The 16,842-nt window shown below is 50.3% G+C and overlaps 1 protein-coding gene and 1 pseudogene across 6 annotated transcripts in view; one reads left to right on the top strand and one right to left on the bottom strand.

Annotated features, from left to right (window-relative positions):
- Window positions 1–2,546: 2,546 nt before the first annotated feature.
- LOC136319733 (ribulose-phosphate 3-epimerase-like) lies at window positions 2,547–3,214 on the top strand (annotated as a pseudogene).
- An 8,000-nt stretch (window positions 3,215–11,214) lies between these two features.
- Window positions 11,215–16,842, bottom strand: part of PPP6R3 (protein phosphatase 6 regulatory subunit 3) — a 138,923-nt gene continuing 133,295 nt past the window's right edge. For all 6 annotated transcript variants that reach the window (XM_066252256.1, XM_066252257.1, XM_066252258.1 and 3 more), the window contains 2 exons: window positions 14,818–14,937; window positions 11,215–12,703 (listed from right to left, as the gene is read on the bottom strand). In XM_066252256.1, the coding sequence (XP_066108353.1) occupies window positions 12,652–12,703; window positions 14,818–14,937 (172 nt within the window). In that variant the 3' untranslated portion in view covers window positions 11,215–12,651. The remainder of the gene's footprint in view (window positions 12,704–14,817; window positions 14,938–16,842) is intronic.

The raw sequence follows: 16,842 nt of genomic DNA, 5'->3' as shown, positions 1-16,842 counted from the left end.
GCGCACTCACTGGCCAGGTAAATATATGGCCGGAATTTAGCAGGCCATCTTTGTCTCTGCAGCACAAGAACCCATCAATAGCAGATAAGAAAAATAAACTGGGGTTGTTTGGTCAAGAAACACTGCAGAGCAGGGAAGGCAACAAACTCAGGCCACATGCAACCACGAGGGGAGACTCAGAGACCCGAGTAAGCGGGAGGCAGACGGCAGGTGCTGGCTGCAGGTGGCCCTCCGGGGAAGCAGGGGACTGGCCCCAGGCACCTGTCCTACAGCTGGCTCTCCTTTAGGAAGGTGTCAGCTAGAAGGGGCTGGGGTGAGGGGCTTCAGGGGACCTTTGATCTTCTGGATGTGACCCCTTGTGTGTGCACCTGTGCAATCACTGAGTGGGTCCTTACAGAATCCAACTGCACTGGATCTAAGTCATGCTGCAAATATTTCCAAATCTGTGATTCTGGGCTGAGGACAAAGCATGCCATGTTTTTACTTTGACTTTCCTGTGTTTAAGGGCCATCGCCCCCTGCAGAGTGTAAGCTCCAGGGAGGCCGGGACCATGGGGTCCCCAGGGCTTGGCATGCAGCAAAAGCCCATTGAATGTGACTAGACATGCGGGTCAAGGTGGGCCTACCCCACCAGTCCCCCACCCCCAGCTATGGGCAAGACCACGCCCAAGGTGAGAGAATTTGGGTGTCGGGAATGTGCTGGGAGGGAGTCAGGCAGGGAGCGGGGCTGGAGGGCAGGTCCTGGAGTGGCCCACAGCACGCCTGGTGGGAGACGGACACCGCTGGTGTCCGAGGGCTCTGGGCTGAAATCCACAGGGGCAGCTGCAGCCCAGCACAAACTGAGAAGGGAGGGTACAGAGAGCTGTCAAAGGTGACCCTTGCCTGCCATCTTCCCACTCTGAGCCCCAGGCTGCTGTCCTGCCCAGCTGTGCACACTGGGCACATCGGCGAGCCCCATCCCGGGCTGTAGCTGAGGGTGCAGTGGGAGGGACCGGGCTCTGTCCCCTTGCCTCCAAGGTAGTATCTGGGGCCGCAGTGTGGCAGGGACAGGGACCTGTCAACATCACAGGTAGGCAGGGGCCTGGGGGTGGGGGAGAGCTGGGCCACAGGCTGCGGGAGGGCGGGCTGGGCCCTGGGCCAGTCTGGAGGCATCATCGGCCCAGCATCATTGCACGCTGGCCCCTCTCTTGAGCCTGGGAGGGGACGGAGTGGGGGTGGGTGGGTGGAGAAAGCCCAGCTTTGGAGGCTCTTTGGCATCATCTCCCTAATGGTTTTAATGTTCTGGCTGAACTCTAATGCCAGTCATTTTGCCTCCCACTCACAGAAAGAAAAAAAAAAAAGAGCATACAAAGGCTGAGTCCAATTTAGCCAAGAAAATAAAATAGTGGAAAAATAATAGTAAAAATTGCTATGTAACTTTCATCACCTTAATTTTTCTATCTGCTCCCTTATGGTTTCCCCTCTCCTTTTCCTGAATTTCCAACAATGCAGGAGGTGACGATTCATTTCCAGAAAGCGTCACCTTTATGGAAATGCACCCCTCTCCACAAATGAACAGCTGTTTGTGGTAATTAAAGTTAGGCCATCCTGTGCTCCGACTGCTTGTGCTAATGAGGCTAATTGAGGACAGCCGGTATTCACCATGATTAGTCATAACATCTAATAGAATCACGGGTGGATGCCCACCCTTTTCAGCAGGGAGGGCTTACATCTGTCCTCGGGCTCCATTTGCTTTTGGGACATCTTGGGCCCTCGGCTGCCCACTTTTCTAAAAAGGATCCCCTGTTCGCCCGGTATTCCAGGCCTAGGCTCTCTTTCCAAACGCGGAGAACAGAGTGCCGGGATGGAACATTCCAGGTCGGCTCCTGATGCATTCTCGGACTTGGCGTTCATCCACGCGGACACCTTCGATATCACGCAGGAACCGCAGAGAGATGCTCAGAGCTGAGAGGTGGGCTCCCTGGAGAGAGAACACCGGTCTTAGGGAACCCCGCTCCGGCTGTCACCCGAATCTGCACCTCCCAGGCCAGCAGCTTCTTGTGTTCAAATAGTACAGGCTTTCCCACCCCGAGTCCAGTCTGAAATGCGTGGTTCGCCTGACCCAGCAGAGCCAGGATTCCGCCCTAACTCGGACGCCTTAGGAAAAGTTCAGGGAGAAAAGAATAAGGAGGCTTGGGTTTGGTTTTTAAGGATAACAGGAGCTGGAGTTGTAAGACGCACAATGGAGAAGCAGAAAGGGGAAGGCAAGGAGAAAAGAAACACAGGAGTAAGGTGGAAAAAGAGTAAGAAACAACCTGAACTTGGGAACAACTGGGAGACCCACAAGGTCAAGGCCAGAGAGAGAGGCCCCGCCCCTTGACCTTCAAGCACCAGCCCCTCCCCCTATAGGAAGGCGGGACTTCCTCCTCACAGGGCAGCTGCTTCCGGTGCAGAGGAGGAAGACCCTGCGGGGGAGGAGGCGGGGCCAATGCTTCACAGCCAATCAGGGCGCCTCCTTCTTCTTGCCCGGGGACTCCGGAGGTAAATAACATGGTCTTAGGGGAAAGCATGGCGGTGTCTGGCTGCAAGGCTGGCCTGTCCATTCTCAATAGCTACCTAGCCAATTTAGGAGACGAGTGGCTCCAAATGCTGGACTCTGGGACTGATCATCTTCACCTGGATGTAACAGGGTGGGCATTTTTTTTCCCAACATGGCCTTTGGCCACCTGAGGTGGACAGAGGGCAGGACCCTTTCTTTGACATGCACGTGATGGCATGGCAGCCAGGGCAGTGAGTCAAGCCAATGGCTGTACCAGGAGCTCATCGGTGTACCTTTCATCTTGAGGCTACTGAGAACCCAGGGGCTTTGTTAAAGACATGGAGGAGAATAGGATGAAGGGTACCGTTGCCATCAAACCAGGAAGCACAGTTGAGTATTTGGCACCATTAGCTAATCAGATAGATGTGGCCTTGGGTTATGACAGTGGAACCTGGGTTTGGGGGGCAGAAATTCATGGGAGCTATGATGCCAAAGGTTCACGGGTAGAGGGCACAGTTCTCATCTTTGGACATAGAGGTAGATGGTGGAGAAGGTTCTGACAAGATCCATAAATGTGCAGAAGCAGGAGCTAATATGATTGTGTCTTGCAGTGCCATTATGAGGAAGGAGTAAAGACCCCAGATCTGTGATCAACCTATTAAAAAAGTGTTTGCTCGGCTCTGGCCGGGTTGCTTAGCTGGTTAGAGCATCATCCAGATACACCAAGGTTGTGGGTTCGATCCCCCATCAGGGCATATAAAAGAATCAACTGATGAATACATAAATAAGTGGAACAACAAATCAATTTTTAAAAAATGATTGCTCAGAAGCTGCCCAGAAACTGCTCTTGACGGATGAAAGCACAGGCGTCCAGTGATTCTGCTCATGAAATCCTTTTCCTGGAAAACAAGAATATTGCCTACCAAATCATATCACAATTAAGGCACTGCTGGTTTTCTGAGCAATTATTCATTCTTGCAACTAACATCTAATGTGCAGAATGTTCCAAGAGGTTAAAAATTGATATTACTTTTTTAGTGACGAAATTTAAAGATTAGCATGGTGAAATAACATCTTTACTGGGAGATATGAACAGATAGGACAGACAAGCAGGCTGGGAGAGAGCTAAGCATCAATTCTTCATTGTGGCACCTTAATTGTTCATTGCTTTCTGACCAGGGGGCTCCAGCCAAGCCAGTGACCCCTTGCTCAAGACAGTGACCTTGGGCTCAAGAGAGTGACCTTGGGCTTCAAACCAGCGACCTTTGGGTTCCAAGCCCAAAGTGGTCATGGAATCAAAGCCCCATGGCATCATGTCTGTGATCCAACACTTAAGCCAATAACCCTGTGCTCAAGCCAGATGAGCCCGCAATCAAGCTGGCAATCTCGAGGTTTTGAATCTGGGTCCTCAGCATTCCAGGCCAATGCTCTATTCACTGCGCCACCACCTGGTCAGGCAACAGAAATGTCTTAATGCTAAAGGAAGGCATATTAGCTATTATGAAAATGTTTTTCTCCATTTCTAAAAAAAAAAAAAAATTCTGTTCCGGGGATTGTTTCCTTTGCTCTGCAGAAATTTCTTATTTTTGTTGCCTATGCTTTTTTAAATTTTATTTTATTTTATTTTATTTTTTTTCTGAAGCTGGAAATAGGGAGAGACAGTCAGACTCCCGCATGCGCCCGACCGGGACCCACCCGGCACACCCACCAGGGGGCGACGCTCTGCCCCTCCGGGGCATTGCCCTGCCGCGACCAGAGCCACTGCAGCGCCCGGGGCAGAGGCCAAGGAGCCATCCCCAGCACCCGGGCCATCTCTGCTCCAATGGAGCCTCGGCTGTGGGAGGGGAAGAGAGAGACAGAGAGGAAGGAGAGGGGGAGGGGCAGAGAAGCAGATGGGCGCCCCTCCTATGTGCCCTGGCCGGGAATCGAACCCAGGGCCTCCTGCACGCCAGGCCGACGCTCTACCACTGAGCAAACCGGCCAGGGCCTGTTGCCTGTGCTTTTGGGTGTCAAGTCCAAGAAACCATTGCTAAGATCAATGTCATGAAACCTTTCCTTTATGTTTTCTTCAAGGACTATCACAGTTCCTGTTTTACATTTAAATCATTAACCTATTTTTGAGTCAACTTTTGTGTATGGTGTTAAGGATCAGTTGCTATTCTTTTTCATGTGGATTCCAGTTTTCCCAGTGGGAGATTTCCTTCTGCCTAGAAGACCCCTTAACTGCAGCTCTGCTGGTGTTGAAATGTTTTTGTTTTACTGGAAATATTTTTATTTTGCTTTCAGTTTGGAGGATAACTCACTGAGTGTAGAATTCTAGGTTGGCGTGGTTTGTTTTTTTTTTCTTTCAACATGTAAGGTTATCACTCCATGTCTTCTGGCTTGCATTGTTTCTACTGAAAAGTAACATGTCTATTGGAGGCAATGTCCTTTTCTCAGCTGCCTTCTGATGTTCTCTGTGGGTTTTGGGAGCTATGACACAATGTTGCTTACTGTGGTTCACTTTGTTTATCCTCCTTGGCATTCATGTTTCCCGAGTCCACAGCTTCATGTCTTTCGGTTAGTTTGGGGAAATTCTTGTTGGTGTCTCTTCTCCCCGGTTCCTCTTTCTTTCCTTTCTGGGACTACAAATACATGTACGTTACATTTTCACTGAATCCTGTATGTCTCAGGTGCTCTGTGTTTTCCATCCTTGTCTTCTTCCTCTCTAATTATCTGAATGTTTTCTCGAGATCCATCATAAGTTCATCAATTTATCTTCTGCTTTGTTCAATCTGCTTTACAATTCATTTATTGGGTTTTTAATTCCAGTTATTATGTTTCAGTTTTAGAATATCCAGTTGAATTTTTTTTTTTTTTTTTAAATAATAGATTCCTGCCTGACCAGGTGGTGGCGCAGTGGATAGAGCGTCGGACTGGGATGCGGAAGGACCCAGGTTCGAGACCCCGAGGTGGCCAGCTTGAGCGCGGGCTCATATGGCTTGAGCAAAGAGCTCACCAGCTTGGACCCAAGGTCGCTGGCTCCAGCAGGGGGTTACTCGGTCTGCTGAAGGCCCGCGGTCAAGGCACATGTGAGAAAGCAATCAATGAACAACTAAGAAGTCGCAACGCGCAACGAGAAACTGATGATTGATGCTTCTCATCTCTCTCCGTTCCTGTCTGTCTGTCCCTGCCTATCTCTGCCTCTGTAAAAATAAATAAATAAAAAAAAAATAAAAAAAAAAAAATAATAGATTCCTGTTTTTTGGTGAAAATCTCCCAATTGGTTATCTATTGTCTTGAACATGTTAAGTGTTCAAGTAAAAAATCTCCAACATTTGGATGAACGGTTTTCCTCCAGTGTTCAATCACTGGGCACGCTTTGTCTTCTGACACATCTAAGAAACTTATATCAAGTGCCCACATTGTACATGAAGAATGGTAGAGGCTTTGGATGGTGTAATTTTTTAAGGAATTTGTTTCTTCTGGTGGGTAAGACTAACCTATCTGGTATACTCTTCCTCTTGGGGTGTGGCCCTTCAGTTGTTTTAACATATTGACCACAGTCCCTTCTCCTTGGAAGGCCCTAACCTCCCACTTCTACCCCCCGAGCACCGAGCTGGCTGAAGATTCTCCTCGGCTGTCAGCTGCAGTTTCCTGCTTGGCTTTTTGGTGTCTCTCTGGCATGGCTCAGCAGTCACAAAGGCCTTGAGAGGACGAGTAGTGAACGCCAGGCTCCTTCTCTCTGGTTCTTTTCTCCAAGATCTTGTCCCTTCAGTGTTGGCTTCCCTCTTCACTCTTAACTCCACTGTTTGTCTCCCCAGCCCTGGGAGGCCGCTGAAAGCTGAGCTGGTGCTTTCTGCGGGGCCTCGAGTTACTTAATCAGCAAGAGCCACCAGGCAGAGTGGCTTCGGACAGCAGATCCACGTCAGTGCGTATCCTTTCTCGGTGGGGTCTCGGCCCTTGGAGCACTTGTCTCCCAACAGCCAGTCTAAAACTTTTATGAATGTTGTTGGCAGGATGTTTAAATTGATAAAATCATTCTTCCAGTTGGAAACAAAAGTCCCTTTCCTTGCATTTCTAATACTTAACATTTAGCTGCTATGGTTACAGTTCGATGCAGTCTCTGAACCTTACACAGCGCTCTTCATAATATGTTCCACTTTGCTGGATTTTGTCATGGTTTTATTTGCATTTTCCTCTATTTTTCTACTCATTTGTTTACAGCCTTTGTTGCTTTTAGGACTTGCACACGAACAGCACATAGCTGGTTTTATTTCCACCCTGTCTTAAAGACAACCTAGACGTGGCACTCACCACGTCCATCCTTTCTTTCCTCTTGTTTGGGAAGGAGCTTAGGGGAAACTCTACCCATCCAGAAACAAGTGAGAACGGGACACGGGAGACAAATGGAGAAAACCGAGTTTAGAAGTCTAGCTTGCGATGAGCGGCTCAACGGCCCTGTGAAACGCCTCACCCGATGTAGATGGGACTACAGGGCCGGGCCGGTGCAGCCGGACCACCACAGGCCTCGTCCAGGACAGACAGCTGTGCACTCCTCAGCAAACACAAGGAAGAGCACCCAACGAGGGAGCCCAAAATGGAGAGCCTCTCCAAACGGGTCAGCTGCACCACTCTCCCCTCCCTTGTGAGGGAGGGGCAGAGGCCCAGAGCCCTCCCCCAGTATGATGACTGCATCACTCAGTGGTTGGTGCTTTGAACCCACCAGGCTCCGCCAGTAGTGTGGCCAAACCTAAGGGCAGGGAACTGGACAGGTCTGTTCCCACCTCCATGCCACCCCCGTCACAAACTGCTGCTTCCTTTGTTCCTTCTTGTGACAAGAGGTTGGCTGGAGTTTTAGTGGAGAGCCTAAGTGCTGTCCTCCTAACCCTTGTAAGCACCCCTCTGGGAAATAAGACAGCAAACGGCTCTGCCCACCAGGGGGCGATGCTTTGCCCATCCTGGGCGTCACCATGTTGCGACCAGAGCCACTCTAGCACCTGGGGCAGAGGCCACAGAGCCATCCCCAGCGCCCAGGCCATCTTTGCTCCAATGGAGCCTTGGCTGCGGGAGGGGAAGAGAGAGACAGAGAGGAAGCCGCCGCAGAGGGGTGGAGAAGCAAATGGGCACTTCTCCTGTGTGCCCTGGCCGGGAATCGAACCCGGGTCCTCCGCACGCTAGGCCGACGCTCTACCGCTGAGCCAACTGGCCAGGGCCTTAACGACTGTCTTGAAGGATGTGGCTTGGTGTTTCCCAATGCCTTCGCTGGGTTAAAAAGACTTGCCTACCTGCCCCCAGGCAGCACTGACAGGCACAGCCCTCTCCCCACATTGACAGACAGCTGACTGTACAGAGGTGCAACTCCAGAGAGCAAGGACCCAGGAGGGCTCAGCTCCAACTCCCAAACCCACAGGATGCAGCCTCTTCCGCCACAGAGGAATGGAGTCCCCGATGGCCAGGTTGCACCCGGGTATGTTTGTTATGTTTTGCTTTTTTCTCCTTTTGCATATCTTTAAGAAAAAATAAGGTACAGTCACCTATATTGAAATGCAGTTTTTAAGCATTGAATTGAATTTTGACAAATGCTTATATTCACGTAACCAGCACAACATGTGGATTTCTGTTATCCAGAAAGTTCCCTGTGCCCTTCGGATCCAACCCCTCCATCTTCCCCTCAGAAGCAAACATTTCCTGATCTCTAGCACCGCAGCCCCGGCTGGCAGTTCAAGGGCCCCAGATACACACACGAGGAGTACTCGCGTGTCCTGCACCTCCACGTAACATGGGTTTGAGACTCACGCTATAGTTCACCTGTTTATTGCTGAGTGATATCCAACTGCATTAACATACTGTCTTCTTGTCCATCTTCCTGTTGTTAGATGCTCTTCATCTTTTGTCATTATAAATAGAGCGACAACAGCCTTGTAAAACTTTTGTGAACATAATTTCTCCTGGGCGAATACCCAGAATTGCTGAGGCATAGGGCAGAAATATGCTTCAAGAACAAGAAAACTTGCGCTGTGTGTTTCCAAATTTATCATTTTAGACAATAATACATGAGTTCTAGAGCTCCACACCTATTTATTATTTTTATTGAGTGGAAGGGAGGCAGAGACTCCCGCATTGGCTCTGACCAGGATCCATTCACTGGCCCCCCACAGGGCTATGCTCTGTGCACCCATGGCATTGCTCTATTGCTCAGCAACCAAGCTCTTCACGCCTGAGTTGGAGACCCTGGAGCCACCCTCAGTGCCCAGGGCCAACTTGCTCCAATCAAGCCTTGGCTGCAGGAAGGAGGGGGGAGAGAGGGAGAGGAGAGGGAGAGAGGGAGGGGAGGTGAGGGGAAGGGAAAGGAGGGTAGGGGAGGGGAGAGGAGAGAAAGGGGGAAGGGTGGGAAAGCAGATGGTTGCTTCTCCTGTGTGCCAACTGGGAATCAAACCCAGGACATCCACATGCTGGGCTGATACTCTATAACTGAGCCAACTGGCCAGGGCCTTCATATTTTCAGTATTTGATATTGTTGGTCTTTTTAGTCATTCTAACAGATGGAACATGGTATCTTTTCCTGATTTTATTTATTAATTTTAAAGAGGAAAGAGAAAGGGGTGGGAAGAGAGTAGGAAACATCAACCTGTAATATGTGCCTTGACCGGGCAAGCCCAGGGTTTTGAACTGGCGACCTCAGTGCTCCAGGTGGACGCCTTATCAGCTGCACCACCACCTCAGGCCATGCCCTTCTTGTGATTTTAATTAGCATTCCCTAGTGACTGACACTAAACAACTTTCATGTTCTTATTGGCCACTTGCGTACATCTTCCTTGTGATGTCCTGTTCCAGTCTCTGGCCCATTTGTTGAACTGGGGTTTTCACCTCATTTTTTACTTGCATTTTTCTACTTCCAAGGTCTGAGTCCTTTGTCAGGACTCACAGATAACTTTCTCCTGGCAGGCCACGGCCACACTGTTCATTTTGAAGAGCAGAAACATTTAATTTTGATGGAATTTTTTGGATTTTTTTCTTCTGTGATTTGGAATTGGCGTTCTAGGAAAACTTTGCCCATTCTAAAGCTATTTAGACTTTTTTTTCCCCCTTCTAGAAGCTTTAGACTCTTGCTTAGTTTAGACTTGTGATTTTAGTATACCGTGCATGGTCGGAGTCAAGATCCACTTCTTCCCACAGACGTAATCCACCGGCCGGCAGCTCTCCTTTCCTCTCCCTGCGCAATCATGGGGCGATGTTGAAAATTTGCTGACCATGCAGGCGTCTACTTCTGGATGCTCTTCCGTGTTGACTTGGAGGTTGGCAAACTTTTTCTGAAAGGGCCATACAGTACATCTTTTTGGGTCTATAGGCTGTGAGAACTGTGCAATGTATCATGAGTACAGCCAGTTGGGGGCTGGGTCACTCGAGAGTAAGGGAAGTCCCCCAAGTCACTCAAAACTCTACTCCTATAAGCTCATCAAAGGTAATTCTCACATATACATCGCTGTTTTGTATGCCACCCATCCGTCTTTGTGTAGAGCAACGGCCCTGATGTTTTGATGTACTGGAGAGCACAGACTTGATACACTCACCTCTACTCACTCATCCAATCATCAAAACTCTAAGGTGAAAACACCAGGATTCGATCGGGTGTGCTAACACCGAGAGCACCGACACAGTTGAGCACTGTCCTATTACGCATTAGGTGTGTTATACTCAATCTTCCAACTGTCACTGGCTGACTGGGCAGCCTTGGACAAAACCACTTAGTCCCTCTTCTGCATGTCAAGTTAGGTGGCCATCTCCAGAAGCTGCTGTGAAGAAGTCAACTTAGAACACTGGCGGCACGGAGCAGCTCACGCTGCGCACCCACAGGGCAGGCACGGGCCGTCCCAGCGTGTGGGTCCCCGCAGCAGGCAGGGTAAGCCCCTGGTCCGGCGGACGGCACAGCCTCAGCCCCGTTCAGCCTTCTTGTCCAGGGTCTGTGCGCAGCTTAAGGGCTCATGCCAGGATCCACTACAAGTCAACAGCAGTGCTCTCATTATAGCCCCCACGCCCACGCAAGGCACAAGAGAAGGTTTCTAGAAATAAGAGAAAGCAGGCTTTATTTTTGCTGTTATTTTTAATACAGATATTGTACTGGAGACCTCTGTGAATCTCGCGGCTCATCACGGCCACCCACAGAAAGTAAAGCAGAAACTCCACAAGTGTCCTCGCTCTGGCCCTTGGGCTGGCACCCACCAACTGCCAGTGGGCTCCATTCTCGCCACCCACACGTCCTTCCTACCACGTAAGACGAGCAACACAAAACACTACCCCAAAGAAAATCCCAATGCTCTTTCCTCGGCAGTAGGAGCGTCAAACAAGACATTGTTACCATGGGTGAGACGGAGAGGCCAACCCAATCCAAACTGTACCAGGCAGACGTGCCGCCCTGGAGCCACGCCCTGGTGTCACAGGCAAAGCTCTCCACTGGGAAAGACAAGAGCGTGCCCATCGTCAGCAGTCCCTGAGGTCCTGTGCCATGTAAGTCGGCATCCTTGAGACCAGTGACAGGAGCCCTGTCCTCCGGCGGCACGAGGTCCCAGAGGGCCCGCAAGGGCAGTCCCCTGGGGGCCCAAAGCAGGGAGGGCCCCGGCGCCCTGCGCACTGCTGACTCCAGTCCTCAACCTCGGTAAACCTTGTGAACTTTCTACACCCTTTACCGTGGAGAAGTCGATGAGAAATAAGGCATCAGACATTTGAATCTTTTATTTCCATATGCAATGTAATGTTTAGGCACGCTGCTTGGGATGCTATTTCTAAAAAAATCGTTGGCCATTTTTCAGAATATCCTTTTGGTTTTAAATACTGGTCAGGAAAAACAAACGATGTAAAAATAGGTGAATAATTTTCTATTACAGAAATGAAAAACTGATTTGCATCTAAAATTGTAAGAGGTGAAGTCATTTAACCCTTTCACCAGACGCAGGGACGCAATATACAACATATTGCTTCAGCTGTTTGAGAAGGCTGTGATGTACTTTTATATTGACATAGAAAATTATAAATTACATTGAATTAGTATCCATAATCACTATATATATACACAGAAACCAGTTCTAAAAAAAATAGACTGGTTGAGAATTTACGAGTGAAAACCTCACAAGGTACAGGAGAACGATTAACATGCGGAGGTGCCGGAATCTGGTCTCTAATGAGAACACTAGCCTGTAAAATGGACGCACTCTAATTCCATTAGCAGCACGAGCATTTTCCCAACTGACTGGCCTAACATAATTTAGGTATGTTAAATATGCAGATTGCTCTGAAATGTTCGTTGGTGAGGCCTGTTAACGAGGAATTTTGGTGAATGGGTTAAAAGGCAGATGAACTACCGAAATAAAACAAAAAACAAAAACGGAAAACAAAACCCAAACCACAAGCCATGTACACTCCAAACAGTCTAGTGTTTCACCTGGAGGGGTCATTTCAAGCAAACAAGACTTTAACAGAACATATGGCTTTACAATAACATCAATTTATCAACTAAGTTGTAGCAATAAATACTTAATCTCTACCAATAGACTTACATTTTTTGATCCATTTTAAACAATACAGAAAACAGTTACCAATCAAAAACTGGTTATAAAAGAACACCAAATATTCCTTATTCCAAATCACTTTTGTAAGTCAGAACCAAAATAACACTTCAGGGGCGTTCAACCCCGCTGCTCCTTGACAGCTTGGAAGGAAAATGAATTGAGAATTTTGTACAAGGTGAAAAATGTATGAAAACTGCCTAATACTTTGGTCACACTAATATTTGTCAAATAGTTATGTTTCAAATACAATAGCTCTGTGTATTCACTTTTATAAAACTATTCTTACAGCCATCTGAACTCTAGTATGACTACTATTATTCCATGGGTGGCGAGACCGTATTTCACAGGCTACCCATTATTTAGAACAATACAATATAAACATACGCAAAAATTCTTGGTATTTGTCAATGTGCAATATTTGTACACGTCTGAACTTCTCTGTACAATGTCCTAGCATCTAGAGTAGAAAGGTTGCTGGTCCTGATCCCGCGCAGAGTGAGGGCAGCGAGGGCGCGAGGCGGCCCCGGCTGGAGCCCCAGGGCCCTGGGTGGTGGTGGCCTGCAGTTCCTCAGTCAGCAGTGCTCACTCATCATACAGGGCCGTTCACGGATGTGTCACCTGGCACACTGGGCTGGTCAGTCCTGTGGGGCGAGACAGACATCTGAGGCACTTAGAGACGAGGCGGAAAACTGGCGTCACTCAGCTCCCCACAGCTGGAGAGGGGCTGTCGGAACACTGTTCCCGCGATGCCTTGCACTAGCTTCGCACTCAGGAGCAATGAAACAAAACCCTTCCTAAGTGAACGCATCTAGAGCTTCAGAAACTCTGGCCGAAGAGCATTCCAAGCTGCACTGTAAGCTCCGCTGCCGGGCACCGAGCACCAGGGCGGCAGATGAGCCGACGCTCCAGCGTCACCTTCTCAGGGCCCTGCCCCACTGCCCTACCTAACGGGACACCTGCTCCTCCGCCAGCCCTAGTGCTTCCCCTTTGTACCTCTTCTGCATGTCCTTGTTGTCTGTCTGTTCTCCTGCCTCCTCCTCAGCCTAGACCAGCGGCTGCCACACTGAGCCATGTGCAGGACGGACGGGGGACAAACACGTGGACACAGGTGACCCGCTCCTCCCTCAGGCCCCCCACTTTTCTTCCACCACCGCAGCCTTGCAGACTGGGGGCAGGGCTTTTCAGACCAGCCGGTTCTTGGCAGGGAGCAGCAGCTGGGTGCCCCAAGGTGAACAGTGCTGTGCTCGAGGCCAAGGAAATGCAGCCATGGCCTCCTTGCTGCCAGGCGCACGGCCGGCTTGGCTAGTGGTTTAAGCTTGCTCCCTGCTCTTAAATCAGAGCAGCTGAGACCAGGCTCCCAAAGCAACTTTCTCACTGGGACAGACATGGGTCAGCCTCCCTTCTAGGCAGGTCCCAGAATCTAGGGGACTTATAGGCAGAAATCAGGGAGATGACAACTGATTCGGAATCAGACCAACGATGGATATTTACAGAAAACATTGGAAAGCCTGGCAGGAGAAGCAACTGGCCCAAACCCTGAGAAGCACAGCTGGGGCTGGACCCCTCAATGCGGGAATCACCCCGCCTCTTCCCCCAAGAGTCTTCACCAGAGCCAATGTGTCCAAACAGTTTTTGTAATTCCCTTTATATGTAAAATATTTATCTAATTTAAAAATCACATTTGTTCTGGCTATAACTTTCGGGAAAGAAGCAAAGGCGGTCTGCTGCGATGACGGAGGTTTGCTGCCCAGGGACGAGCGCCATGCCCCCTGCTGGTCACGCTGCCCCTAAAGTGCCTGAAGATTCTGGGGGAGGGGCCTGGTCATGGGAGAAGTATGGGGGAGGGGCCTGGTCACGAGAGAAGTACAGCTAATGACTTTAAAGATTCTTTTACTCCTTAAGGAAGGAATATTCAGATGGAGAAATACTTAATCCAAAAACGTCTGGGAAATGCTGTGGTCCCAGGACAAGTTCTCGTGTTCTGGAGGGAGTGCCCAGCCTGCTGGCTGTGCGGTGGCACCGGCCCTTCAGCCCCAGCTCTGAAGGGAAGCCCCTGGGAGTGGGATGTGCACACTCAGAGTAAACCAAACAGGTGATCGTTGTGCGCGGGGAGTTCAGCTCCACGTGTGCAAGGCCCCCAGGAAAGCTCTCCCTGAGCCACACGGGCACCGGGAGCCGCCTGTGCCTGGGGGCGGCAGACTCCGCAGGGCCCATGAGAATTGGCTGTCACGGCCCAGGGAACCCCACCCTAGAGGGACTCAGTCAGTCTCAACTCCGCACCTCATCACACATGCGGTGGGTGGCCCTGGCCAGGTGCTCAGTGGGTAAGTGCTGACCCAGTGTACCAGAAGCTGCAGGTCCAACCCCAGGTCAGGGCACCTACGAGAAGCACTCAATGGGTACGTGACTAAAAATGGAACAGCTACGTGAAACGAATTAATGCTCCCCCCAAACCAATGGGGGGAAGGGAGTGAGTGAAGCCAGCACAGAGACCCTCTGTTCCTGATGATTTCTTAAAGAGCAAGTGATGCTGCGTTATCTCCCGAACGGCCAGCTCTCGGCCTCTGGGTAAGGGGACAAACTGACTTCTGAGCTCAGGCGCCCTGGTTCCACACAGACTGAGGAAGTGTCCCTGAGCTGAGGGAGTCACCGGACGCTGGAGGACAGCTGTGATGACTCTTTCTTCCTGCCCCCCCCCACCCCAGACACCAACTTCCCTCCCAGCGGTTGGGCAGACCTGCGGGGCAGGCATTACCTCTGCTCGGGACTGCTGCTGGGCGCCCGGGGAGCCGCAGACTTGGCCTCGGCAGGCTCGGGGCTGTCCTCCACATCTTTACAAGCAGCATCTTGAGAGGTAGACAGTTTTCCTTCCTCGCTGCAGCAAAGAGGACGAGAGGCGGCGTTAGACCTGAGGCGCCGGCGCTGCTAGAGGATGAGGGAACATGCAATGGCTCTGAAGTCATGGCTGCCATGGAGTCAAAGCCCTGGGGCTGAGCATGCTCAGGTGAGGGACACGGCCACAGACAGTGACTGGGGAACACAGGAGGAAAGGGCCACGCAGGAGGGAACTGAAAGGGACGATGTGATGCAGCTGGTGTCGACAGAGGACGGACCCCGTGACTTACATACCGATAGGATTTCAACACTCTGACGCCAAGTGTGCAAAACAGAAAAGAAATGTACAAGAGTTTCAGAACACTCCTATAATGGGGGTGGGGTTAATATGTCCACGACTGCGCATAGCAAATCTGCAGACTCGATGAAGGTGTCAAATGAACCTGTTCGAAGGAATGAATCTTTAGTTAAGCATTTTGCTTCCGGGGCAAGCCCACCATTTACACTGACAATAGGACAGACCCCCATCAGCTTGCCGGCCGAGGCCGTGTGAGGTTCCATGGCGCCTGAATCAGGCCTGAACTTCTCGAGTTGCCCTCCAACCACGAGGGAGAAGCACAAAAAACCCTGGAGGAAGAGCGCCTGAATCAGGCCTGAACTTCTCGAGTTGCCCTTCAACCACGAGGGAGAAGCACAAAAAACCCTGGAGGAAGAGCGCCAAGACCTGCAGCCAGGACAGGCAGAAAGGGACGGGGGTGAGGGTAGGGGTGGTCGTGGTGGTGGTAGTGGTGGAACAGGAACGGGCGAGTTCTTCCTCCCCAGATGGCTCTTGGTGGAGAAAGACAAGTAGCAAATGCTTTCAGCTTTTGTGGGCTAAAATTCCAAACTTCCACCTATACTGTCTGGACTTCCATCTTGACATAATCAAGACGGCAGTGAGCTAAAGGGACTGGATGGAGATTCCCTTTGGGAAAGTCCTTCACTCTCAGAGCTGGGCTCCCCGGGACCGGCTTGTGAACAGCCTAGTTTAAGGATTTCTCAGGTGGCTTTCAAATGGGCCCAGGCAATTGGAGGAAAATAAGCTAAAAATCTAAAGACCTGTTGTCATGAGCTGCCTGGTTCATCGCTCCTCTGCTCCCTCTCCACTCCCCACCCACAGATGCACCAACCCCAGACATCTCACACGTAAGCACAAGTCAAAAGTAGGCTTCAAGTTGTTCGTATGGAAAACACCACAGTAGTTATTAAAAACACAATAAACTTCCGTGTACTCACAACTGTAACGCTACTCTTGTATATCACTCCTATAAAATGCAGTTGGCACAGACGTGTATGTGTATGCTGAGTCACACAAGTGGCACTGGGTGGTCCACGTCACTGCGTCCTGTGATGAGCACACTTGGGAAGGCACACTTGTCCCTGCTGGCAGTTCCCCATGGCGTGTACTTTCAGTTCTACCTTCTTCTCACAGCACCTAGTGCCAAACGAGCCTCCACCCCCATGCCTCTGTGGACAACAGGGCAACTCCCGACACTGCACAGGGCCAGGGAACAACTACCCGGGCGTCTGGCTGCCCACAGGGAGGCCAGCTCGTGACCCCAGCAGCACTGAGCACCGCCTGCTTCCTGCTGGGCTGCCGTGCCGGATGACCAACCCGCTCTCAGCATCTCTTCTCTCTCCAGCCCTTCTGTCTTTCCTTACCTATAAACTGCCTGGGACCTCTTGTCCACTTCCTGACTTAGGCTTCTTATCTTTTCCTCACTGACTTATAGAGACTGAATTGTAAATGTTAGTTTCTCATTGAGATACTGTAAACTTGATCCCTCCATTTCCCATCTGCCTCTGAACTATTATACTTGATCGGCTAGAAATTCTGAACTTTGGTGCAGTCCAAGTCTACCCTAGTTTATACTTTTGAAAGTTTTGTTTTTAAAAAGAAAGTCCT

Source organism: Saccopteryx bilineata, chromosome 1 (assembly GCF_036850765.1).
Source record: "Saccopteryx bilineata isolate mSacBil1 chromosome 1, mSacBil1_pri_phased_curated, whole genome shotgun sequence".
NCBI classification, from domain to species: Eukaryota; Metazoa; Chordata; class Mammalia; order Chiroptera; family Emballonuridae; genus Saccopteryx; species Saccopteryx bilineata.
The sequence above is the reverse complement of the archived record's forward strand: the minus strand, read 5'-3'. Positions and strand labels throughout refer to the sequence as shown.